Source organism: Apis mellifera, linkage group LG5 (genome assembly GCF_003254395.2).
Source record: "Apis mellifera strain DH4 linkage group LG5, Amel_HAv3.1, whole genome shotgun sequence".
Lineage (NCBI taxonomy): Eukaryota > Metazoa > Arthropoda > Insecta > Hymenoptera > Apidae > Apis > Apis mellifera.
In genome coordinates this window covers 6871463-6898548 of record NC_037642.1, presented here as the reverse complement: position 1 = coordinate 6898548, position 27086 = coordinate 6871463, and the positions used below count along the sequence as shown (strand labels likewise).

The 27086-nt window shown below is 28.7% G+C and overlaps 5 protein-coding genes and 2 long non-coding RNA genes across 19 annotated transcripts in view; 3 read left to right on the top strand and 4 right to left on the bottom strand.

Moving 5' to 3' along the window:
• The window catches only part of LOC411083 (sodium/potassium-transporting ATPase subunit alpha), a 118549-nt gene extending 103507 nt beyond the window's left edge, over window positions 1-15042 (bottom strand). For 4 of the 5 annotated variants that reach the window (XM_016912169.2, XM_016912171.2, XM_006564159.3 and 1 more), the window contains exon 1: window positions 14556-15034. In XM_016912169.2, the coding sequence (XP_016767658.2) occupies window positions 14556-14585 (30 nt within the window). In that variant the 5' untranslated portion in view covers window positions 14586-15034. Of the gene's footprint in view, window positions 1-14555 lie in introns of all 5 variants that reach the window. The other variant, XM_026441031.1, reaches the window with a different exon arrangement.
• The window catches only part of LOC107964422, a 45747-nt gene extending 27413 nt beyond the window's left edge, over window positions 1-18334 (top strand). For 2 of the 9 annotated variants that reach the window (XR_003304748.1, XR_001702892.2), the window contains 2 exons: window positions 17513-17616; window positions 17699-18334. This is a non-coding gene — a long non-coding RNA (uncharacterized LOC107964422). Of the gene's footprint in view, window positions 1-15380; window positions 15781-16442; window positions 16532-17512; window positions 17617-17698 lie in introns of those variants that run through there. The other 7 variants (XR_003304749.1, XR_001702897.1, XR_001702894.2 and 4 more) reach the window with 7 other exon arrangements.
• On the bottom strand, window positions 17985-19272 carry LOC724386 (NPC intracellular cholesterol transporter 2). The gene is made up of 3 exons (XM_001120220.5): window positions 19139-19272; window positions 18631-18792; window positions 17985-18350 (listed from the first exon to the last, which is right to left on the bottom strand). The coding sequence occupies exons 1-3, from the start codon at window positions 19155-19157 to the stop codon at window positions 18085-18087; spliced, it is 447 nt and encodes a 148-aa protein (XP_001120220.1). The 5' UTR covers window positions 19158-19272; the 3' UTR covers window positions 17985-18084.
• Window positions 19273-19783: 511 nt separating this feature from the next.
• Window positions 19784-22710, bottom strand: LOC724348 (short-chain dehydrogenase/reductase). Its single transcript, XM_016912293.2, has 5 exons — window positions 22316-22710; window positions 21620-21901; window positions 20968-21273; window positions 20420-20651; window positions 19784-20011 (listed from the first exon to the last, which is right to left on the bottom strand). The coding sequence occupies exons 1-5, from the start codon at window positions 22446-22448 to the stop codon at window positions 19891-19893; spliced, it is 1074 nt and encodes a 357-aa protein (XP_016767782.1). The 5' UTR covers window positions 22449-22710; the 3' UTR covers window positions 19784-19890.
• LOC107964473 lies at window positions 20522-22571 on the top strand. Its single transcript, XR_001703031.2, has 4 exons — window positions 20522-20662; window positions 20786-20817; window positions 20932-21267; window positions 21734-22571. It is a non-coding gene; the product is annotated as an uncharacterized LOC107964473 (long non-coding RNA).
• Window positions 22711-23572: 862 nt separating the features above from the next.
• On the bottom strand, window positions 23573-25391 carry LOC411081 (zinc finger protein-like 1). Its single transcript, XM_394555.7, has 3 exons — window positions 25086-25391; window positions 24534-24839; window positions 23573-24422 (listed from the first exon to the last, which is right to left on the bottom strand). The coding sequence occupies exons 1-3, from the start codon at window positions 25185-25187 to the stop codon at window positions 23868-23870; spliced, it is 963 nt and encodes a 320-aa protein (XP_394555.2). The 5' UTR covers window positions 25188-25391; the 3' UTR covers window positions 23573-23867.
• An 808-nt stretch (window positions 25392-26199) lies between these two features.
• Window positions 26200-26997, top strand: LOC551397 (28S ribosomal protein S18a, mitochondrial). The gene is made up of 4 exons (XM_623791.6): window positions 26200-26357; window positions 26456-26589; window positions 26662-26785; window positions 26865-26997. Exons 1-4 carry the CDS (start codon window positions 26255-26257, stop codon window positions 26978-26980), a joined length of 477 nt encoding a protein of 158 aa, XP_623794.1. The 5' UTR covers window positions 26200-26254; the 3' UTR covers window positions 26981-26997.
• The last annotated feature ends 89 nt before the right edge of the window (window positions 26998-27086 follow it).

Sequence of the window (27086 nt, the reverse complement as noted above, 5' to 3'; positions counted from 1 at the left end):
AAACAACGTTTATTCCATTGAAAAATCCTCAATATTATTTTTTCTATTTTAGAAAAAAAATATCATACCATAAAAAAAAAAAAACACGTACGAGCATTAAACTGCTTCAAAACTAATTTACTTTCTATAATTGACTTTTAAAACGTTCTTCTTCGTTCAATTTACAACCAATTTCTATCCTCTAGTTCAAAGTATTCCAAAGTACACAAATATCCATCGCTTTATCGCAAAAATTACCCAATTTATCCTGTTTGAAGTGAAAAAAAAAAAAAAAAAAAAGAAAAGAAAAATCTTGGAGGCAGAGCAATTTTCGTGAAATCGATGGGATCTATCTAGAACGTTCTTCGATTGAAAAACGTTCTCCATCCTTGTTTTCTTGGCACAATTTTCGTGGACAGTGGTGTGTCTATTTGCGTTGGATCTCACCTTTTCTCCATTTTTTTCTTTTTTCTTCTTTTTTTTTTTTTTTTCAAGCATCAAACGTTCAATTATCTCGTGTAATTGCCGGGTTAGCATCCAGTTAGAGGTGTTGAATTTTAATTAAAATCACTTTGACATTTGCGAGAAAAATCTCTGACGAGGGGAAACGAGAGTCGACGAATGAAGTGGCCCCCCAATTCGAAAAGTTCAAGGTGTTCGAATTATTGTCTCCGATATGGAATATATCGTATCGACTTTAAACCACGCGTTATTATACCCACGTATCGAAACATTTTCGAACGTTCATCGTGAATAACGTATATCACGAGAAATAAAGATAAACTTATTTCAAGAAACTTTTATATATCCCTGTATACATAGTCTATAATATTTTACAAATATAATATTGACAAATATCTCTGAAAATAAATTACAACTTATCTACCAACACTTAAAAATCCATCCAAAAATAATAACACAATCTATTTATATTTTACTCCAATCAATAAACCCCTCGATTTAAAAATTCGCGAAGAAAGTTAATTAATTTTTAAATAGCTTGAGACGCAAAATTTTCAAAATTTCTTCTAAAATAATAAAATCATTCATATCCGAATTAAAAAAAGAAATAAATGTTCAAACAATTCAACATAAATATATAATAATCCACTTAATACTTTCCACTCTGCGATATCCCACAACAAAATCTATCTCTCCATCTTTCCATCCCAAATTCTAAATCTAAATTAAATCAACGATCGAAACGTTGGAGAATTCGCGTAATTATCTCGAGCTGAGTCTCTTCACGTCAACGTGGAACAAATTAACGTTTATAATCGATAATAGCATCGCAGTGAAGTTGATTCCCGGCCGCTTCGCACATAATCAGGAAACCAAGCCAATTTGTTATGCGTCCGCGGTTAAGCTCGTCTCAGTGTCCCACCTGTCCAATGAAATTCCACTCCGGGAGGGAGCGAGATTAACGTTTAAACCCTTCGTCTAGTCTCGAAAAATCTTATCCCTCGTTGCACGCCTTGCACACCGTGTAAATAATTCCCGCGTGAAAGACAAATTTCCACTTTTCTCTGTTGGTGGAACGCCTTCTATCTTCCATCTTCCATCTTTTCTTCTCAACCCCTCCTTCGACTTGATCTTTGACGACGATTTTTAATAACAACGGTGTGGGGAGAAAATTCTAGATTTGAAATTTTATGAGAATAGTCTGCAAGATGAGTGGAATCTTTGAATATAGATTTCTCATCTGGCGAAAGGAACGAGATGTGAAAGAGTTTCGAGGAAAAGGAATAAATTCGAACGGATGGCAGATAAATTTTGATCATTCTGATTATTTTTCATAGTTTTACTTTTATAACATCCTTTTTAAAATTGCAAACCAGTGTGAAAATATTCTTAAATATATTTCTAATGTTTGTTCATCTTCGATGAATCTCATTAAATGAATTTTCTTTTTTTAATTATTAAAATTATACAATAAAGTTATAATATCTCAGAAATGAATTTAATAGTTCTAAAGTTAGCCAAAGACAATTTTGGCAGCCCCTATTTTTTTCCTAAAACTTGAGACGAGTTCGACATTGGTTTTTATGCTTATCCCAGGCCAGATTATTTATTTCCTTGGCCGAGATCGATTTAGCAAGAGTATTCTGAAAGGTTCGTCGGGAGATCAGCCCTAAAAACTTTGATACCCGTTTTCCCATCCAGCTCGATTTTTCTTCGTGGCCACGATTCGAGTTTAATAACTCGATGGATATATTATCGAGGAGCTAGCAGGAGAAAACAAATTACAAGAATTCCATGAATATTTTTTCCCCGGTTTTTAACTGTTTCAAGATTTCTAACTGCGAGTCTGGAGACCGAATTTCTGATTTCAGAGAAGATGGTCGAATCGCAAATTTCACAAAATTTAAAGAGATGTGGATTTATTTTTGAAATATTTTCTCTTCGATGTAACTTTGATAAAATGTATTATTTTGTGCGAAAATTGAATCAAAAATCTATATATTTTGTTAAACTGTATTTATTCAATTAATCAGTATATTTTCTTTTTAATTTTAAACGAAAGCAATCATTGATATAAGATCATTGATATAAGAAGTTTTTTTTTTAATTTTCCCAAAAATTGGTGGAAATAAATCCACCATCCCTTTCACTGCAAGGTTTTGAATTCGACTCGAACTTTGATAAATTCTCGAATAATTTAAATCCTCTAATTTATAGAAGAATTTTTATTGAAATTTTTAAAACTGATTAAATTATTTTAAAATATTTCAAGAATTTTTTCAAAATTTTTTCTATTTCAAACAACAATTTCTTCTCCATTTCTTGAATATATTATTGGATTAATCAAGAGGAAGAAAATGAAAAAAAAAGGAGATTATTTTGTTTATTTTGTATTCAGGAGATTAAGTAAAATAGAGAACTCTTTTCTCGTGGATTCGAGATTTCCGCACACTTGCTTCGAATATCTCTATCCACGATGATGAGGAAAAAGCGAGGACATTTTCTCGAATTGTACATGTAAGTTAAACGTGGATAAAGTAATCTGTATGCATTCTGTTGTATACCCTTAAGCATTTTACCCACGAGATATCCTTTATTTTGCAACCAAGGATGAAAGTAGTAGTATCATTGTACGTACAACCATTCAAGAAAATGTTGTTCATTTTAAGCAAGAGATACATCTAAAACGTTATATAATCATCTTTGGAGAAAGAACAAGCCCCAACACCAACTTTAAATATTTACTTTAATTCGTTCAAAAATTTGTTCCTTCAATTGTTCATCATTAAAACGATAAAGACATACTTTTCTATTAAATCGATCAAATAATTTAATCAAAGAGTTGATAATACCACTCGTGCAAATTCACAATTTCTTCTGTGAGGACTCGAAACGCAAAACGTATCGATCTATTAGAGGATATTTCCAGGATATTCCAGGATGATTACGCCCCCATTGCAAGGTATGCACTTCATTAAGGGAGGGCATGTCTAATTAATTCGTGGCAATGTAGGATCGCCAATATTATCGTTACTATAGCTACTACTCCAGTTATCGAATGTGGGAATGAATTCTGACGAATTGAATCAGAAGCATCATACGTGGTAAGATTTTTGTTAAAGTTGAAAGTATAATTTTTACGAAGAGAAAAAAAAAGAACGTAGAAGAGAAAGAACTCGATGAATCCTTTTAGATGATTATATTAAAATTTAATCGATATAATTTATACTGATTTCTCGAGTAGATAAGTAGTTAGCGATGGGATACGTTATATTCTGTCCAAAATCAATTGCCACTCAAGGTCGACGCGTAGTATACCCCCACCACTGTTCATTTCACTGTTCTAATAGCTGACCCTGGACCCTCTTGCACAATTGAACTAAACTGCCATGTATACAATTTGATTCACAATTGATTCACAAATTGGCCGTCATATTTATATTCTTGTAATTTTTACTTACTAAAAATTTATTGTATTTTCTTTCGTAATCAGCAAAATGAATATTTCATTTGTATTATCGCTTGTTTGCATAACTAAAATTTTGCCAAATAATTAAGGAAGAATGAATACGTGTAATAAATTAATCTTTGTGAAACATAAAGTTTTTAAAGATGATTATTTTAATTAGAGATTGGAGGTAAATAATTCGTCGATAATAGGATCGATTTATTATTATTCATGGGGAGCATTGTGATTCGAAAAACGTAGTTCGGAAGAAGAATACTCATTGTTACATTTACTGGCTGGCAATAAAATATCGACCTCGATTTTTGATCACTTTTTTCCTGTTCGAATGCAAATAAGAGAGATACTTTAGAAATCAGGAGATATACTGGTCAAAAGTTTGAAATCTCACTAATGTGTTCCTAAAAATTCAAGAATAAGTTAAACAAAAGTTAGAAATATCTCGTAATCTCGAAACATTATTTTTTTCGTGGAAGAATATTTCATTTAATTTTTCAATAATAATATTAGATCTGATTAGAAATATAAGATTTTAATATAATTCAAAGAATTAATCGTATCAATAAGATCTGGAAAATCCAAACTTTATATCTAAAAAGATCTTAGATGCTTTAAATACAAAAATAGCATTTAATAAAGGATCGAGGAATCCAAAAAAAGACCCCAAAATCTCAGAAGAGAAGAATTATTCGACTGAATTTGCTTCTTCTTTCATCCCTCCAATGGATATACGAAAGGAATATCTGGAAACTGGAAGTAATAGATACTGTAATATAGATAGAACCAGCTTATAAACTTGCACCAGTAACCTCATTCCAAATTTTTATTATCAAATCATGGCCACACGTGTCTTTCACCACACTCTAATTCATACATATTCTCCCCGATATCCGAGGAAAATCAATTATTAAACTTCTCCCTCCATTTTATCATCGTCTCTTACATTTGCATACATTTACATTTATATACTTTACTTTAACTGTCTTTTCAATTTTGATTAAATATAAGTATCTCTAAATACCCAAGCTTTTGAAAGCCGAGCAATAAGACAAACAGAATCTCACTCATCTCGTTATTTCTACCGCATCAACGATGACAAAATTCTTCTTTCGTCTTCCCTCCATCCATTCATCCATCCACGAGTTCCCCGTCCCTCCCTCCCTCCCGAAAAATATGTAATCCTATTAGCAGGGGAACGTGACGCTCTCTTGTTCCTTTATACCTCCTATAAAGTAAATCTTGCCGAAAATAGGGCACGATGGTACCGAGCCGCAACTAAGCACGTACCATAAACTCGTACCACACGAGACTTACCAGGATGTATGGCGGGGGATGGTGGTAGGGAACAGTGCCAGGATCGAGCTGGTACACGGCTCCTCTTGGAAGCTGGTTGAACAAGGAGGACGCGTTTCTGTGCGGCGAAAGGGTTAGGGCGGATCCACGTGACGCGACACAGGCAGCGAAACATTAAAGGGGAGCAAGGTGATGATTATGATTATATCGAGCACAATGAATTCAACTAATGAACGTGAACGGTAATCAAGCGGGCGGATCGATTTCACGCGTTATTGGTAGATCAATTGGGAGATTGTGGAGCAGAATTTGTGGCGACGAAGAAGAGAAATTTAAGTATTTGAAATTCTTTGGAGATTATTATTATAAAACTCGTATTCTTAATTTAATTATTTTTTCGAATCCTCTTGAGTTCTCTTGGAAAATTTTATTTATCATTGATTATTGAAATAGTAATATATCTTTTCCGATGATATTTAATATCAATCGAAATTTAGTGATATCTCCGGCATAATACGGAATTATAATAAGATAATAAGATTTCAATCAATTGAAAAATTGTGGCGACGAAGATCTTTGAGAAATTTTAGTATTTGAGATATGGAATTCGTATTCTTAATTATATATTGTAAAATTGTGAAACTTTTCGAATTCTCTTGAGTCTTGGAAAATTTTATTTATCATTGATTATTGAAATAATAATATATCATTTCCTATGACGTTTAATATCAATCAAAATTTAGTGATATCTCGGACATAATATGGATTATTATTATATAATTATTATATATTATATAATATTATATAATTAACGATAATAAGATTTCAATCAATTGGGAAATTGTGGCGACGAAGATCTTTGAGAAATTTTAGTATTTGAGATGTGGAACTGGATTATACATCATTATAAAATTGTGAAACTTTTCGAATCCTTTTGAATCTTGAAAAATTTTATTTATCATTGATTATCGAAATAATAATATATCGTTTCCGATAATATTTAATATCAATCGAAATTTAGTGATATCTCGGACATAATATAGAATTAGTGATAATAAGATTTCAATCAATTGGAAAATGTGCGACGAAGATCTTTGAGAAATTTTAGTATTTGAGATATGGAACTCGTATTCTTAGTTATACATCGTTATAAAATTGTGAAACTTTTTGTGAATCCTCTTGAATCTTGGAAAATTTTATTTATCATTGATTATTGAAATATATCGTTTCCAGTCCGATAATATTTAATATCAATCAAAATTAGTGATAATAAGATTTCAATCAATTGAAGAAGAAGATGAAGAAGATCTTTAAAAAATTTAAGTATTTGAAATTGAGATATGGAGCTCGTATTTTTAATTTAATTATATATCATTATAAAATTGTGAAACTTTTCGAATCCTCTACAACTCCTGAAAAATTTTATTTATCATTGATTATCGAAATAATATATCGTTTCCGACGACATTTAATATCAATCGAAACTTAGTGACATCTCCGGCACAAAAAACAAGATTTAAAATTGAATCGTCACTTATCATCACAAAAATAACTAATAAAGGAGGAAATTTCTTCTCGTAAGGGGGTAAAAAATGTGCACAACGGTACACTTATGCGGGGGCGCGATCATCGGCGCGTGTCGCAACTCTTGCCTGCTAATTATGCACAAGACCTCTTCGTCGACGACGACGACGACGACGACGAGTTGCACGATTGCTGTTACTTTTGACCACCGCACGCGCGTCATTATCGTCAAGTGGCACGCTCCACACTTGTCAAGACCTCGAAAGCTTATCTCGTGCTCCTCGTCATCGACTGTCGTCATTCGTGTACGTAAGGGTGAACACTGTCTGACATTTTCATATCTGACACGCGTTGGTAATTCTTGCTCGCCGCGAGAATACCTGGTGAGCCTGACCTATATTAATACGGAACCGGCGTTAGAGCACGGATCACGTACTCGCCGGGATTGATCCGGCGTCGATCGATTTTACTTTCATCCTTTGCGGGACAATTTGAAAAATTTCTTTTTTTTAATCTCAATTTGATAAAATTAAACGGATCTGTTTCAAATCCTCTTCGATGGATAAATAAATAAATACAAATCGTAGATGATTATTATTTGAAATAATTAGGTGGTAATTTTAAAAGGATACCTTTGACAATCGAATATTGATAAAGAATTTTGAATACAAATTTTCGAAATTTGAGAGACTAAATTATTGTTGCACACTCATGTGAATATATATCATTATTATTAAAAATATCGTGACATTATTTTCTCATTAAATGTAATTCAATTTCGCGTCGTTATATTTAATAAATTCGCCATGTTAATTCAATGTTAAAAGGAGATGCGGGGAGAAAAGGGAGAAAAATAAGGAGAGAGAGAGAGAGAGAATCGGATTAAGAAACAAAAAGAGGAGATAAGATAAATAATTATTGTTGCTTTCGCGTGCTGCAAGCGCAATGACTTCTCCCTTTACATCCCGTGCCATTAAGAATGTTACACGATCCGTGTAACGCAACTTCATCAACGTTCCATTATTAATTCAATTGCGTTCAATTAACTTCGAGAACAAGTTGTATATAATTTTGTAAATACGAAATTAGTCGAAATAAGTAATAATTTCAAAGGAACCGGTGTAAAAAAGATTCAAGCAGACGGAATTTATGAAGTGTTATTAGAAGGGGATTATGAAAGTAACGAGTTTTGGCCGAGCACGTGAAGAATATTAAAATTACATCTTCCGGAATGAAAGAATATCAGAAATTTCGTAATACATTCTCTTTAATCTTTTTTTTTAAGGTATCTGCCATTGTTTCGTTGAATTTTATAATTTAATTCTTCTACAATTATACGTAGAAGCAAGAAGAACATTGAAATTTTTTTCTCTATAACAGGAAACGTAAATATAACTTCTTAGATCACTAAGTGATACTCGATGAATATTCAAGGTAATGAACATTCTGAATATGTAAAAAATGTTTATATAGAATATGTAGAAATATCACATTCTCGTTTACTTATATTGTGAACTTGAACCGATTTCTTTGATCAATTAAATTTTAATTATTCGTGGAAAAAAATTAACTTTTGAAGATTTTAATCTAATTATTTCTCTTTCAAAGATAGCTGTACGAAATGAGAAAAATAAAGATAATATATAATATATATTCAATTAGATACGCGTACAACAAAATAATAAAATATTATGTCAAATGATGATTGATATATATATATATATTAACGATTGCTATAATACTCTTAATGACAATAACACTTGACACTCAGATAAGATTAGAAGAAGTACGCGATTATTATTTAAGGAGGATAATTTATCGAGAGAGAAAAAAAAAATGTTATCGAAACAAGTTGGAGAAATGTTTCTTCCATTCTATTTTAAAATACACGAGCAATTTGTATCGTGAATAAGATAGTTCTCGATCGATGAAAAAGCTCGAAAGCCGTATGCTTCAATGCGAAAGGTCAACGACGGCTAGAATTAGCGAAGAGCTAATCAAGCATCGAGATATTTCGGTAAATTTAACGAAAACTTAAAATTTCCATTTTATAAATAATTCCATTGACAGTTGGGTAAAAGAGGGAATAGATATTGTGCCGTAAATTGGCAAACCAAGCGTAATATGTTACAGGTGAACCATGAAAGCTGACGAATCTGAAACATCTGTTGGATATCTCGATGGAGAATATTCGAATCGTACGATTCAATTTCGCGTGAAAATTCGTGTCTTCCTGTTCTAAATCGTGATATTAGCAATATCATAGCAATATCATTTAATAATACACGACGTCGTGTAGAATCAAGAGAATTTAAATAAAAAAAGGAAATGAATATTTGAGATTTTTTTTAAATAAAATTTGAAATCGGATTTAAATATTATTATACAGTTTTTTTTATCTTTTTTTTTTTTTAATTGTGATCAATCCACGTTTCGTATTTACGTAATCGTATTTTTCCGACTATATCAACGTGCATTCACTCGATCATGCTCAATTGAATCGATTCCAAGTATTAATATGGAATATGAAATCATTTTCTTCCAACGTTACACAACTCGAATTTCTAAAAAAAATTCAATAAAACTTTTTTTTTTATGATTTTCAACACGTTGATCTTATACACATGTAATTTTTTTCGAAATCTATTATATAAATAAAACACGAATATTTCATTTTCGAAATCTTAAAATCCAAAGAATTCGGGAAAATGGATCTTATTTAACGATCGTCAAAATTAATTTCAGTTTCAAAATTAAAAGTATATCGAAACGTCTGGCAAAATTTTTCAAAGTAAATCCAAAGAATCTCGTGTTCTTTGATGGACAAGAGGTTGGCAACAATTTTCAAGGGGTTCTTAATTAAAGTTAAACCTATTAATATGCGAGCATATACGTGTACACGTTCGCGCGCATCGTCGTCGTTACGTAATTTTATCGGTGGATAAGCTGTTATCTCTGGACTGGAATAGTATAAGCTATATCGACTGGAATATGCAGCGCGTAAGGCAACAATATATACACGGCACCAGACAGATATAATAACGCTATTGGTGGAAATAAGATGCATTAGCGAATGGAAATTTGAATGGGGGTAAGCTTATTTGAATTATTCTCATTTGCCGCGTTCGTACCAAGTTAAAGGAAAGTTGATCCGTTTTAACCATTTATCTCTTTTAATACTACGAACTTGCGGTATCGTAAAATTTTATATTAAACGAATTAAAATACGCGCACTCGTTCGAGCGAGTTGAGCACGTGCTTGAAACAATTTTTTTTTTTAATTTATTTTTATGATTTCCAGGATTGTTTATAGTTGAGAGAATATCGGTTCAAAAGTGGCTAAATTTTGTAAGACTTAAATGAATTTTTGATATAATTAATATAATATAAAATATCTATTATTCCGTATTTTTTATAGTTTGGAAAACTAATAATGTAAAATATTTTATTTATACTTTTCTAGATTTTTTTTTATTCATAATTTCATTAATTAATTAATTCCTAATAAACAAACGGAATATAAGCAACAATAAAATAAATAAAGACATCGAGCTTCTAATCATTTTACGAGGAACGAGTGCCAAATCAACGAACTGTAGTAAATACGAGGGGTCTCGACGCGAGAGGAAAAAACATAGTGTGGCCATTTGCGGGCATTTAAATAATCAAGAGGCAGGAACGTCGCGGCGCGGATGTGACAGAGAATTAGTCGGTAAAGAAGTTTAAAAGGGCCAATAGTATACAGGGCGGTTTCCTTTCTCAGGAATTATGCTCCCTGCCCGCGTGGGCTGACCCTCTCGGTGTTCGTCTCGCGGAAGTTCACCATTAAAACAGCTGGATCGAGCCAGATCTCGCGAGACGAATCTGCCCGCTTCACTGTCACGGGTCTGACCTCGAATACGGATATCCTTTAAATCCTCACAAGAATCCTCAGATTCGACCAAACCATAATCCATTGGGATTTGGATTTGGAAACTGATGGTTTTGTCAATGTATTTCCTTATGAAAATATATATTGAGCTTGTAATGTAAATCTAAAAACCGTAGGAGATGTATTGGAAACTGTGAAACATCCTATATGAAATGTCGATTCGTTTGAATTATCTTTGAAATGGAATCAAGAATATCGATGCTGCGATATTTGTCTAGGGAATTTTTTGATCACTAGAAATTTGATATTTGTACGAAACATAGGAAGTTTTTTTCAATTTTCAAGATGTTTTTACTTCTTGAAAAGTGAAATAATAAGTATGAATACAAATTTCATATATAAAAAATGAGAAATATTAATTTTGACTCATAATAAACTAGTCATAAAATTACTAAATGCGTTAAAATATTCTATTTTTATTTCTTTAATTTTAATTTTAAATTATATTATTATTATATTTATTTATAATATATTTAAAAATATATTACGGATTGATAATTCTTTTAATTTATATTATTGATTCTTTACGTAATAAAGAAATGATAATATTGAAATGAGATGATTTGTGGTTAAGTATTATTTACATTGACATGATTAATGAAATGTAGATGTGAAGTAATTACTATGATAAATATTCGTTGTAAATAAATCTATGACATGAATTTTATGAAGATTTTTAAATACATCAGTTGAAATTCATTATTATTAAATATTAATATATAACGATGCGAATGGGGCTTTAAGATGGAATTAAATTGGTTGATTTTATATTGAATTAGGGAAGAAAAGTTTCTTTCAGTGATATTGCATGTGAAATTGCATAATAAAAGTGAAATTTCAAAAGATATTTCCTTGAATGAATCTTCATTCTTGAATGAATTATATATAAATTATATAATACATTGCATTGGTTATATCCCGCTAAAAAATAAAATTCAGAATATAAAATATTTCAATAAAATAATTAAAAATTATTTTAATTATTAATATCACTTTAATTTATATTGAAAAAAAAGAATCTATATATCTAATAAATTCATAATACATGTAATGATATTGTGAATTGATGGTTATGAAAATCAACCATAAAAATTTGTTTCATTCAAAAATAAATTACATCGTGAAATAATTTTCTAATTTTAATATCCTAATATCCTAAAATCTATTTATTTCTTTAAAAAAATAAAAATAAATTTTTATAACTATATAATATTATTGGTATGAAGTTGAAGATAATGATAATCGAAATATTACAAACTTCGCGTAGTGACGTCAGCGACATCTGATCATAGATGAAACTAAATTTATGGTTAAGATAACCTATAGATACATCTATTAAATTTCTAACTTAATAAAATAATTAAATGGAGAATACTTTACATAAAAAAAGATTAATAATGCAAAAATCAAGAAAAAAAAAAGTGAAAAATCACTACAAATATCTTTTAAAGGCGGGTCATGTCATGTCATGACAGTGATGTTGAATAAGCAGAAGAGAAATTGAACGAGGAAATACAGTAGACACACTGGAAGCGTGTGCACGGCCCCCTGACACACATCGACTCGTTAAAATAACAACATAATGGCTAATTTAGCGATAATAAGCGCGAACCGTATCGTTCAAATTAGCGTCGAAGGTGAGACGAGAACGATAAAGAGGGGCATCCGAGGAACAAGAAAAAAAAGGAGAAGAGAAAACCAGACTAGCTTATGTGTCACAAGTTACCACGTTGTTCTCTCAATGTCCAACTCCTGCCATCTCGTGGCAATTTTATAAAACACTTGTCTTACTACAGTCAGGACTGTACTTTGATTTTTACTTCTGATCGTTATTTCTAATTTTTTTTTACAATAAATAAAAAATATAAATTAATATATTTAATTAATCACTAATCATTAAATATTAATATTATATAATACGATACAACTTGTCATAAATATTTTCTTTTTTATCAATAATAAAATTATAAATTTTATTAAAAATTGTAACATGTAAAAAGATAATTCTATTTCAATCGATTTAATGATAATTATATAATGTAATATGAAAAATTAAAACTCTATCTAAAATAACAATGGAAGCAATAAATGAAAAGATAGAAACATAGTCATATATAATCTTGTCGACTATAATACAGTGATTGAGATCAACGACCTTCGACAAAAACATTTACAATGGCTATTGTACAAATGAAATAATCTCAATCGCATTTTGTATTATTGATTTTCATCAAGACTATATAACGGAACAATTCTCATAGTTAATCAACATTGTTACTATTTTTTTCAAAATATTACATAACCTTCTCTAAATATAAATATTATTTCTAAACATATATATTTTATTACATTATATTATATCATATATATATACGATGATTTTTATATAGATTCCTGAAATCAAGGTCGCATATCGTATTATAAAAATAAAGTTGCTTTCCACGTTTAACAAATGGCAATTTGCCAAAATAGAAAACAGCCTCGAACAAATGCTATTCAAATCCAAAAATATTAACCACAGAAAAAAATAACTACAAAAGGAAATTGTAATTGAAATTTATCATTAACTTTGTTTCAAATAATGATAATTAATAATACAAAATAATATAATTGTGACAATATATAATTATTATGAAATATAATTACTATCAACTGTTTTCTGCATTGATATGCTAATATTACAACATAGAACACAAAATAACTTAGATATTTTTATCTCTAGTCATTGATTATATACTTTTAATAGAAAGGAATTAAAAAGTAGTCTACTATTACATTTTCTAGGGGATTTTAGTGCTTGTTATTTCCTTTTTTCCTATGGGATGGCTATCATTACTATATTTGAACCTTGACATATATCTTACCTTGACTAAACTTATAAACTTTCTAAAGAGAAATTAACTAATCACACAAAAATGTTTAGCTATATTTATATAGATATATATTATAATATTTTAAATATTTACAATAGAATTCTGTATCAAATATCATATTCTACAAATAGGTAATATCTATGGTTTTTTAATGAGATACAACTGCACAAATAAATATATATTTCAAATATATAGAAAATATATATTTATTGTTATTGATATAATAAAGATTTATAAGCTTTAGTGTCGTATTTAGCAAGAAAACTAATCTAATATAATAAAATATCTTCTGCATTTATGCATATGAGTCGGCCAATTGCTTATGCATTAACCGCTGTACATTAATGTGTATTAATAATGTTCCAGAAGTGAAAAAACAAATCTACTAAGTATATATACACTAAAATCACATGCATATTATTTTTTGAAATAGTATGATAGAAAGAAAAAATACAAGTCAATCCATAATTCATTTGATCTCATAGATCGTATTTCTATTGCTGTCAACGAAAAATCATACTTTGCACATACAATTACACGCACGTGTTTCACGCAAATTCATGTGATTATATAATAAATTCACTGTTGAAAAGTGTCATTTATAAAAAAGGAATATTATAAATGAATAGAAGTTTAAAAAGAGACTAAATAGGTTAATGCATTTTAACGAATTTAACAAATGCATATTTTATATCTTTTAAATATTTATGCAAAAAAGATTATATTAACATTATCTTTTGATTCTAAAATGCATCAATGAAAAATATTAATGAAAAATGATTATTCAAGGGCGTGGTTTACCGGTCAGTATGACGTCTGAACACGACGCGTGGCCTGTCGTCGAATGAAGCGCGCGAATACAATTAGTAACGATCGCAAGTTCAATGAATTAATCGATAATACAGAAAAATCATACATAATAAATTTGATTTGAATATTTTTTATTTAATTACCCTATACTTGCATTGTCATCGAAATCATGTTGAATATATATATATAGATAAAAAAATCAAAAAATGTTACTGACCTCGGTTGCTAGCTTTCCTTTCGACGCCATCTTGACAACAATGATGGCTGTCGGTCGATGTTCCGACTACCTGCTGCACGCGCTACACTTGCAATGATCAAATGAATCCTACGATTATGTACGATATACACTAATATTCAATCGCAAGCACACCTGAACCGAACTCGAACACGTTCACTTTCGTTGGATTAGAATAAATTGTATGCGAACACAATTTCGTAACGATGTTTCACGCAACTGTACCGAAATACTGTGCTGACGTCACGGCACGAAGCTTCTTTTCGTACTACATGTAGTACGAGGAGTACGAGTTTACAAGCGATACGAAGGCACCCCGACTCATCGCAATCATGCCCCTCCACTTTAAACGACCGATACAAGTCCCTTTCACTCACTCACTCTATAATTATAATACGTAATTCTTTCCCCTTCTCATGACATATTATACACTCTTTCACTCTATCTATTGCGTTCTCGCAAAAGGAATACTCGTACAGTTATCCTTTTTCATTGTGAATAACCTTTCTTTATTTATATTTATATTGATATTCTCGCATTAAAATTATATATAGAACTATGTATATTGTCTGTTTTCATTCTCAAATTATTGGAAAAATAGTTAATAATTTCGTCATTTCCGTATAATATTCATATATACCTTGTTGTACATGAACTAATAAAAGAATTCATGAGATTGAGGTTAGGTGTTAGCTAGAAATCGTCACGTCCCACTCTGTTTCTTTCTTCATTGAGGTTCCATCGGGGTGAAGGGAAATTCACTTTAATTTAAAGCGAATTAACCTTCCTGCACACTTTTGCCCTCACTGATCTTCCTTAGTTAAGTGCGGTCAAACGTCACATTCTTTTTACGAATTTTAAACCGCACGGAAACGCGCCATACTATACATAAATATCGAACAATTATATCGATCGGTAAAAATGATACTCGATTTATTCGATAAATTGCTGCAGTAGAAAATTGTTTTCGAGATTACTAAGAAGTAATCTTGTGAAGATAGATTCGTAAAATAATCAAATTACTTTGTGAGTGTCACAGTCGATTAGTTTAACATAAAATTAAAGTGTCGCCTACGTTTCGAGTTTGATTGCCCATTTATTTTCTACTCACGCAGCTTTGTTACGAACATTATTCGCAATATGATAGGATTGTATCGATATTATAAATGCTGAATATTAAACTGTAAATGGATAATGGATAGAGTGGGTGAGTTTCATATAATATATTCCATTGCTAACATTAAATTTGAAATCTGAGAAATTATTACGACTAATTTTAAAAAAATTAAATATCTCTGAAAATATTTTTAGTATAGAAATCTACATACACTTTATTTTCTATATGTGATCCGTACATGCAAATATTCAGTCATTTTTCACCCGATACATTACCATCGGATGCTTTAAGAGAAAACATTCGTGTAGAAAGGAGCTTCACTCAAGAAGTTAAGCGCATGCAAAGCTCGCATTTCCTTGCATTTGTATATTCCATCTCTTTCTTTCTTCTTCGTCAATACCTTTCATCGTATCGCGTTGTCTCATTCGCTCTCTTTGCAAGATTACATACACATGTATATACATTGAGACATACTTTAAAGGCATCTGTGTGTGACATTGCGCGCGACCTGTTTATTTTCGGGCTGGTTCTCATATGCGAGGCATGCCTAGACTCCTGAATCATTATTGACAAACCTTTGGTGGAATCGGTATTATACGTACACGTGCTATAAAGTGGAAGATATGAGAGAACAAAGATGGAAATAGAGAATAAGACAGAAGGACAAAAGAAATATGTACGAAGAAGAGAATGCGAATCCCATGTCTTGCGTGGGTCGGTAAATCCATTTCGCTCTTATGTTCCCTTTTTAGCGGCCGATTCGGAACGGAATCAGTGATGGCTATAAAACGGAAGCAACCATACATAGGAATTTTCTTTTCTTCTTCTTTTTGAATACATGGTATGTTTTACATGATATGTATTTGCTGCATTCACACAAACGGTAATATTATTTCTATTTTATCTTACATATTGATTTATTTATGTGAATGTCATCTACGTAGAAATATATACAGGAACAAAAAAGGATCAATTGCTCAAACACAAACAATTGACATGAAGTACATATTCTTTATACAAAAAAGACTTTGGACATGAATATAGACTTATCAGTTAATAATCAGTTAATAATTTCTGTTAATAATCAATCAATTTGATTAAATTAATTGAATCAAATTGATATTTCGTTGTTATCTTTTAAATCATTCATTTAGAAAGATATAAAATTAAAGAAATGTTCTTATCTTTTTTATTTTTAAACGAAAAATTATTTAAATACTTGAACGTATAATTAATTAATTTTGAATATATATTTCATTAACAGCTTGAAAATTAGTAAAATTTCTATCTTTTAAATAATGGATTATTTATAAATTACAAATGAAAGAAAAAATAATTGATAATCTACAGAGCAAAATTTCGAACAAAATTATCCAATGAATATTCAATAAATTTCCATCAAAATGAGCAACTACACAAGGCTTCATTATAGTAGAAAATTCTTTCTCATGCCGATGCAATTTCAACCATAATTTATTTAATAATGGAATCAAATAATAATATACACACAAACTATTATTTCTCTTTGAAAATTTGTTACATTACTTCAGGAATTTTTATCTATTAATTTTAATAATATAGTTTTAATTTTATTTTTTTAATTATTTTTTTTAATCTATTTATTTTCTCTTTTAATCTAAGCAATTATTTTAAAAATATATCATTTGAAATATTTAATACTTATATTTTATATTTTTAACGTTTAAAAAAAATTTATGAAATAAATATCTGTTTAAACACAAATTAGAATATCTTTAAAATTTAAGAGTAGAGAATTCTTGACAATTGTTCATACTAAGAGTGTGTTTAAATATGACACTAGATATCTTTCAGAGCGACCGGGTCGATCGTTGTGCAGGGATGTGGGTCAGGCATACGCCCGAACCCCCTGGATTTTCATCTCGTCCCTTTCTCCGATAAACATAGGTTTGTAATGCGTAATTTTGACACAACATCATTTGTCTCCTATCTTATAAAATTCAATAATCCATTAAAATATTTATTTCAGAATATTCTCTGGAATCCTCGGAACTTTTCACAAAAAAATTTTCTTTATGACGATCATTATCTAAACTCGATTATGTCTACTTATCTTGGAAATAGGAAAATAAATTTCGTCTGTCATAAAAGTACAATTAGGTAACTTAAGATCCTCGTTAAAAACTTTTTAATTTTATAATCATGTTACTTTATCACTATCTTTTTCGTTGTTTTATTAATATTCATTTTAAAAAATGAATATTAATTTCATAAGTATACAATATGTTCAAAAGGCGAATGAAAAATATATGATATTCATTATTATTTTACTTATTTAATATTTTATTGTAATAATTCATAAATAATACAACCATATCGTAAAATCATAACGATCATAACCATATTTTAAACATTTTAGTCAACAACTTTAGCTGGGATCTTGAAACATACTTCAGAATTGTTATTTTCGTCAACAAGAGATAATTGGATGGTCAGAGCAACTTTTGGATAGGCTTTCAGAACTGGCATCTTAAGGTAATAAGTAGCTGCTTGTCCACTTTGCAATGGGCACTGTCCGTTCACCAGATTCTTGCAAGCATTTTGTTCTGGGAGTGGGTATTGCATGTGGCTGTTTCCTAGGTCAACATCTACTACGGGTCTCAGAGTTTTCGTGTTTGCAACTGTAACAGATTATTAAATAGAAAATATAACATACAATTTAATCATGAATATATTTATAACACAATTTATGCTGTGTCATATCTTGTTTAGTTAATTGTACTGTTTGATGTATCTGTTACATTATATCACATATTCCACTTTATATTTTTGCATATATAATAAAAAAGATATTAGAATTTGTTTTGATTGTTGCATAACACGTATTAAGGATTTGTCTTTCATTATTTTGCAACAATTTTAGATCTTATTTTAATATTTATAAATTGTATTTCTACTTACCAGCCTTAAAGTCAACGTTAGCCTCAACATTAGTTCCTCTAACCAAATTGCAAGGCAGAGTATCGCAACCCAAAATCTTCACGTTCGTTGGGGCTGGTTTACCATCGCAAGGCACATAAGCTTGCATCGAGTTGGCGATGAAGAGCACCGCAAATACGTAAACTGCAATCACAAGTGTATATACTTCATTAAGGATTATAAGGATTATAATTAAGTAATAGAATAGAAATATATTTGAAATAGAATTCTCTCTAGAATTTTCTGAAATTCCAAAAGAAATTCTATTCTCTTTAAATATCTCTATTATTTCAAACTCTTGTTAAATTAATATCTCTTAAGAAATAATATTTCTATAGCTTTGAACATTATCAAATTTTCTAGATGCATACAATATATATAAAATATTAAAATTAATAGTGATTTCTTTCGTTCAAAATTAAATAATATTTAAAAGAAACTAATGAAAATTTATTATTTTATTAATGTTCAGAAACTAATTAATACATACCATAGGTGAGGATTGCCATTTTGGATTGCTACTTCTTTCGTGTACAAAGTAACTGAAAATCATTGGATTGCGGGTAGGTATTTATTGGCGGTTACTATCTAATCGAATCATCAAATATCAAAAATGATTATCATTGACAACCTTTGAAAACACTTCAAAAACACACCTGACTTCCAAAGAACTATGTCTGCGACATATTTTATCGATAAAAATTGTATAAGGTAATAAAGCAACATTTGTGTTCATTCAATCAAGTAAAATCTATCCTTTATTTCTTCTCTGATAATCACGATTATCATTGCAGGTGGCAGCTGTGAAAACTAAATCTTTGTGTACTTAACTATCATGCCACATTGACTTTTTGTTTTGAGTAATTACTATTTTATCGATATGATTTTTAGATCACGCGTATTTCGATCACACGTATTAATTGGATTCAGGAATTTGCTCATCTCTAATTAAGAAAAACTGTCCCACATTAAATTCCTTTTAATTTGAACAAACACGAAATAATTTCTAAATTTCTTCTAAATATTTCTGTTACATATACAATAAGAAAGAAAAGAAGAAAAATAATTCAAAATTCCAAGTTAAGTGAATTAAACAATTATTTATTTCATTTAACAATTTTATTTTTATTTATTTTTGACTTATAAAAAATTTTTTTCTTTATACAAATATAAATATTCTCGATTGAATTTTTAAGTTAGATTAATTTTTTTGCGATCCATTGCGAACTTGTTGAATTATCATTAACATTCTTTTCTCGTCCATAAAGGGCCTTGCACAAATTTCTGGACCAGTCTATCTCGCAAACAGATAGGCGAGATCATAAACAAGGTGTGATAAATGAAATATCGCCATGATTCATTCCTAAATTGACATTTAAAAAAAATATAGTTAGTGATAAAAGAACGTAGCGCTGATTAAAAAAAATTCAAGATTTTACACGCGACTGATTTTTTTCTATCAAGCCAAGCTCAGGTGTTTCGATGCAGGTGTTGAACGAAATGAAAAATGGCATTACATCATGAAGATGTTTATCAAAATCAACAAGATAAGTGGTATAAATTTTAGTCTTAGTAATTTCATAATCATACGATTCAGTCAACGAAAAACCTACGCTCATGTATAATATTCCATTCGTTTAACACCATTTTCATTCAAAATTACATATTTCATATTTTATTAATTGTAATTATTTGTAATTAAATCGTTAAATTGTTAAATTCGCATTCATTCTTCAATTGTTCAAAATTGATCATAGAATAGTAAACGTACTTGTAAACTGGCGATGGATATTTATCTAGGAGAGCACCTTCGAAAGTCTCGTAGACACCCGAATCCTGTAGCTTTCTCAAACTCGTATCTTGTCCCACAGAAGTGAAATATTGCGAATACCTGGCGAAATAATCACCGTAAAACGTTTTCGCCTCCTCGGACATCGATCTTCTCATCACCTCGAAATGTTCAACTTGCCGTGTTAATATATTGCTCTCATTTACGAACGAACCTAATGCGGAGGTAAGCGATTATTTCCTTATTCTTTCTAACAATAATATTTGTAAAAATTATTCGTATTAACATTGTATTAAAAAATATTTCAAAGAAACAGAACAGAGTTTATCAAAAAAATATATCTTACAGATAATTCTTTTATCAACGAACGAAATTGCTGGGTAAATTATTATTATTATATAATAAATATAAAAATCATGATAACGAGAGGATGGAAAAAAATATTATTTTGCACGAAATTGTTCTATTCCTGTTGAACAATCTTTTCATCATAGTTTAATTTCAATGAAAATCATCCTTCGATTACGGACCAGGGATCAAGCAAACGACCTTGATGCCATACTTCTTCAACTCCATCCTGATAGCAGTGGCCCAAGCGTTGAGGGCAGCTTTTGTCCCACTGTAAGCTGCTACTCCCGGAATCGGTTGGATGTTACAGTGGCTCGAGATTACGATAATCCGGGTGAAGTGGGCGCGAATCATCGGCATCAGTTCTTGAGTGATTCTCATAGTGCCCAGTAAATTCACTTCTACTTGATTTCTAAGTTGCTCGTCCGTTTGCCATTCGAATTCGCCGAAGATCATTATCGCCGCATTATTGATCAAACACCGTAAGACTAAAAACCAGTATTCTCATGTGATCGTTTATCTTTTTCTCCTTTTTCGAATTTATTTATTCTCAATTATTTAATTATTTTTTTATTTTTCATTTTTAAGTATATATATATTGACTACATAATGTACATGTTATTAATTCTAAATATATTTTTTTAGGTGATACTTTTATGAAAAGAAGAACTTTCAAACAAAATTATTATTAATATTGTGAAATTTTTCTATTTTTTTCATAAAATATTTATCTAAAAAAATATTAAGAATCGATAACTTGAGTATTTTATTATGCAAATATATATATATGTATGTATGTTCGTATGATTATATTTTAACGCAAATAAAATTTACCTAAATTATTTTGCGTCAAGATTGTTCGAACAGAGTTCACGAAATTTTCAACACTCTTAATTTTTGTTACATCCAAGGGATAAACGAGCACGTTTTCGTTTTCTAATTGTTTAGCTCCGGGTCCATCGATTTGCAATACACTAGCGATTACAACTGCCCCAAGCTTCCGACAATGCAGAGCCAGACTATATCCCAATCCTGAATCGCAACCAGTCACAATAATAGCATGATTTGAGAATATCTTATCCCGAGATTTAAAACAGCAATATAAGTAAGTAGCACCTGAAAAATTATTTTAAATGTTTTCTTTTTTTTTTTGTTTTTCCAAATATCATATAATAGCATCGATAATTGAGAATTTGATGATAATATTATATTCTTTATTAAATGTTTACAATATTTAAATTGTTTATCAGTTAAATATATTAAACGAGATTTAATAACAGCACGTTGTATTGAATTAACTTTCCCGCTGACGACGCATATTGATAAATACAATCTTACCGGTAAATAGATAAGGGATAATAAAATTAGAAAGTAAAGTCAAGTATTATTCATATTTCAAAGATATATCTGATGTAAATCTCATCTTTAATTTCTATTATGATATAAAAATATTAGTAATAGAGTATTCTTTTATGAAAATTATACATCATTAGTAGTAAAATATAATTGTTTAAATTATAAAATTCTTACCGAAACCACATAAAGAAATCGTTGATGCCAAATATTTGTATCCCTTGTTCCACAAATAAAAAAGAGCGATCGAAGTTGTTAGATCAGTTATAAATATTGTGGAATATGTTTTAATATAGTTTATAAATCGCATTTTAAAATTATCAGTCGTAATTCACCCCAAAGATAACACACTAATCTTTCAACTTGTTGATTGAAAATTCTTCTACTTTTTATTTATATATACAAAATCTTTTCCAAAATAAAAAAAAAAAAAGATGAAAACTAAAAATAATACACTTGATACATTAACAAGAAATACAAATGAAACATCGATATGTTACATGTAAAGTACCTATGAAAAAAGTTAAAATTCAAGTTCAAATTTTTTATTAATACTTATTTATAACGGAAATAAATAAGGAATGTTTCCGTTTTAAATGAAATATACGATTTGATAATTAAATTATAAATTCTTCACAATATAAAAATCACTTGATCACTGCGCATTATTAGAATATAGAATAATAATAAACACGTGAAACGAAACGATAGTATCCTCGTCTTGATCGCAAATGGCTGCTATGGGACGTGAAAAGAAAGAAAACAAAACATCCCCACTCTTCTACTATAGTTCACAGTGATTCTTTTAAAATTCGAAAGAAAATTTATAAAATTTGTGCAATTTCTAAACAAAATAACAATTATTTAAGCGTGATATATTAATAAATATTTCTATTTATTACAAAAGTAAAGATATTTTTTTCGTTTTTTTTTTTTTTTGTATAAAGTATTTTTCTTTAATATAAAATTAATTCAATATATCAGTTTGATCTGTTAAGAGACTTTAATATTTCATGAACATTCTCTCTTGGATTTATCACGGGATTCTCATTTAAATTGTAAAAATGTCAAATCACGCATGAATAAAAGAAATAGGATAAATTTTTTGCTATAATTTTGTTCTATAATAAAAATATTATTAAAAAAACAACTGAAAGGATTTCTTATTTCAATACATGTATTCCTATTCCTTTTAACAAAATTGAAAATATTAGAATTGATATTGGAGAACAATCAGTTTAATTAGATTATAATGTTATTTTAAAATAAATGTAATAACATAAATAATAAAATTATATGTTTCTGATTAAAATCGCTATCACAATAAAATCTTTTCTGGATATAGCTTAATTCTATTGACAGCAATGGTATCGGGAATATAAGAGCTGTTTTCGCTTAATCTTCGCGCATGATGATATAAAAAACTGATTCATATAATCACAAAACTTTTTGTAAATTTATAAGTCTTTACAGATCGAAATATACAGCTTAACATTAAGGCATACTTTACACAAAAATTAACAGATATTAAGGCTAGCAATACATTATATCTTATGCTAATTATTCTTTTAGAATGAAATTATAAAACAATGAATACATATTCGTTCGACTATCGTTATTCCATTATTTTACAAGCTTCAATTATTGCTTCCACACATATTATATATATCATTTATATTATATTCTCATAGTTTTTTTCAAATTTTGATTTTAAAAAAACTAGAGAATATTAAATACCAGCAGATTTGTCGGCGACTAAAATATTAGGATCCGCATGAAGATCGTAACTTGGATCGCCATCTGTAGCCATCCTTCCGAGCCATGAGAAGAGAATTAATATTCCGATAAAAGCTAATATACCCATGATACCTAGCACTGCGTATCTCTTGTACAATGGTCCAGGTGAGTTTCTACGCCGTGTTGGTGGACTAACTATCAATTTCCACCATCTTAAGAACCATTCAATGGCAGATTTTCTTCTATATTTATTTTCATCATGATCAAAGGATATTTCTTTTGGATCATCATAAGCTTCACAAACTTTCCTTGATGTTGGTTGTGATAATCCCATAGATGAATCAATATTTACAATTGAATAGGGTGGCCCAACTTTTTGATTATTTAAATGCACATTATTTATATTAGTATGAACTGAATTAACATTGCTAACAGAACGTGATGTAGTTGTTGATGGTGATGATGTTGTATGATTTTGATACGACGTAGTTTCAATTCTTAATGAAGGATGCTCTTGTTCTGGTTTTTGTTCCCTATCTTCACTGAGCTAAAAATAATTTTTAATAAATTGATATACTGTTTATTTATCTTTAATATATATATATATATATATATATATATATATATAAATAATTATATAAATAAATAAAATACATACCAAAGGTAAACCTAAACCAGCACGTGCCCAATTTACTCCTGCTAATTTTTCTCTTAATACATCTGCTACAGGAGATACTAATTTTGAATCTGGAAATATGCGTTCTTTACAAGTTGGACATGTGTATCCTGCTGGTGCAGTAGTTGCTGGTAATTCTCTGGCATACTTATCCAAACATGTCCAATGATACATATGATAACATGTTAATCGTACACAATCTCCTTCACTTAAATTTACTGAACATAATGTACAAATTGGATTATAATCATGATCATGAAGCCACAAAATATATGACTGAACAATACACTGAAAAAAAATATAAATATTTATAAATATCATAAAAAAAAAAAAACACTGAAAAAAAATATAAATATTTATAAATATCATAAAAAAAAACGAAAAAATTAAATTACTTATAAATTAATTAAGTTATGTGTATTAATTTTATATTTATGATTTTTTTTATTAAAGTAAGTAAATAATTATAAATTATTTCTTAATTATATAATATATATTATTCATAATTATATATTGAATAATAGTATATAATACCTTTGGATGGTTTGTGACCATACAATGTTCACAAACATTGACACGGTGTTCAAAACAAAATAAGTTTGTAACTCTTCTTTTCGGACACTTGCACAATCCCATAGTTATAATAAAATAACGTATTTATAACATTAAATAAATTATAACAATTCGGTAAAAGACTAGTTAATTAAAAACACTTTTACAAATATGTATTTTCACATGACATATCGTGGCCTTACAAAAATTTAAGCTACTTATATGATGCGGCTTCCATATTTCGATAGCCACGTCGTCTGACATTTCATGCAAATATAGATGAATGAACCAATGAGAATCTTCTATTTGGACATCAAATAAACATATGTACATGACATAAATACGTATTCTTCCTACAAATTTTTTAATGATAATTTATATAAAAAAAAAAAAAAATATCATTTATAAAAATAATATCAATAAAGGAAATTGTTTTTCAAGTTCCAAAAATTATCTTTATTACTTCATAATATTCTAATATCTAATATATAACACAATAAAATAACAATAATTATTAAAAAAAATAATAATAATCAAATAAATATGTTTAAACCATAATGTTCATTATTCTTTATATAATCTTAAATTAATTAAAAACATATTGAGTATTTACATAGTGAAGTATCGGATAGATAACTTTTAATGAAATTTTATTTTTCATATTCCGAAATACCAATCGCGTAAAAAAATCAGAATATTTGAACAATTATAATTATTAAAGTTGAAAATCAATAGATTTTAAAAATTCTTTTAATTATTTATTCTTTCATAAATTATTTATTTTTTCATAAATATTCTAATGCGTCATTGTGCACTAAATTGTATTTAAAGGTATTTATAGATCTTTTGTTAATTACAAATAATAGATAAATTTATGTATAAATTAAATTATTCATGAATTAAAAATTATATATTGCTATTTTTCATTAAAACACAATGAAAATAATATATAATTTGTAGAATATATAAGATGTAGATGCTTATAATATATAAAAACTGAATTAAATTAAATAAATAAATTGAATAATTAAATAGATTAAAATTTATAATCAATAAGTTAGGCAAGAAAAAACAAAATTAATTGAGAATAATATTAAAATAATAAAAAAATCTTAATATCTTTGAACTATAAAAACCATTTAAATATTAAAATGGCTGTATTATGTCGCATCATAAAATGTTTAGAAAACAATATATTATCAATAGGACGAAATAGAAATATAACATTATCTGCAACAAGTTATATCAAAGAAAGTAAGTAATATTAAATAGAGAATTATTCAAGTATAATAATTTGTATTTCATGATTTGATGATTTCATAATTTCTAACCTATATTTTTAAATTTCGAAGTAATCGAAAAGAAAGAAGGAAATACTTTAACTATTGAAGCTGTAATAAAATCAGATAAAAATGATGAACGATTTTTAAAACCTAAAAATGGGGCATGTCCTATTTGTTCGTCTGGTCTTAATATTAAACATACAGTAAGACTTTGATAATTTATTGCATATACAATATTTTGTCTGTTATATATTTTAATATTTTTAATATTTTAGGATGTTCTCATTCTAAATCAGTTTGTTAGATCAGATGGGTGTATATTGCCACGTAGGATTACAGGTCTTTGTGAAATACAACAAAAAAGAATTAGTTCATTAATCCAAATGGCTCAATATGCAGGTTATTATATTAATCATAAATAAGTTTAAAATATAATAATTATATAATTTGTAAATAGAATAATTCATCTATTTATTAGGACTAATGCAAAGGAGAGCTCCTAAAGGTGGTTTACTTCATCCTTTACAGAGAAGGAAATGGAGAAAATTTAATAGCTATTATGATGAAAAAACTATTAAAGCTAGATATGTGTAATACTTAATTAATAATAAATTATAGAAATTATAAAAAATGATTTAATTATTATATTTTAAATAATAATATGATTTTTATTATTACATTTTAAATTACGTGTTTTTTT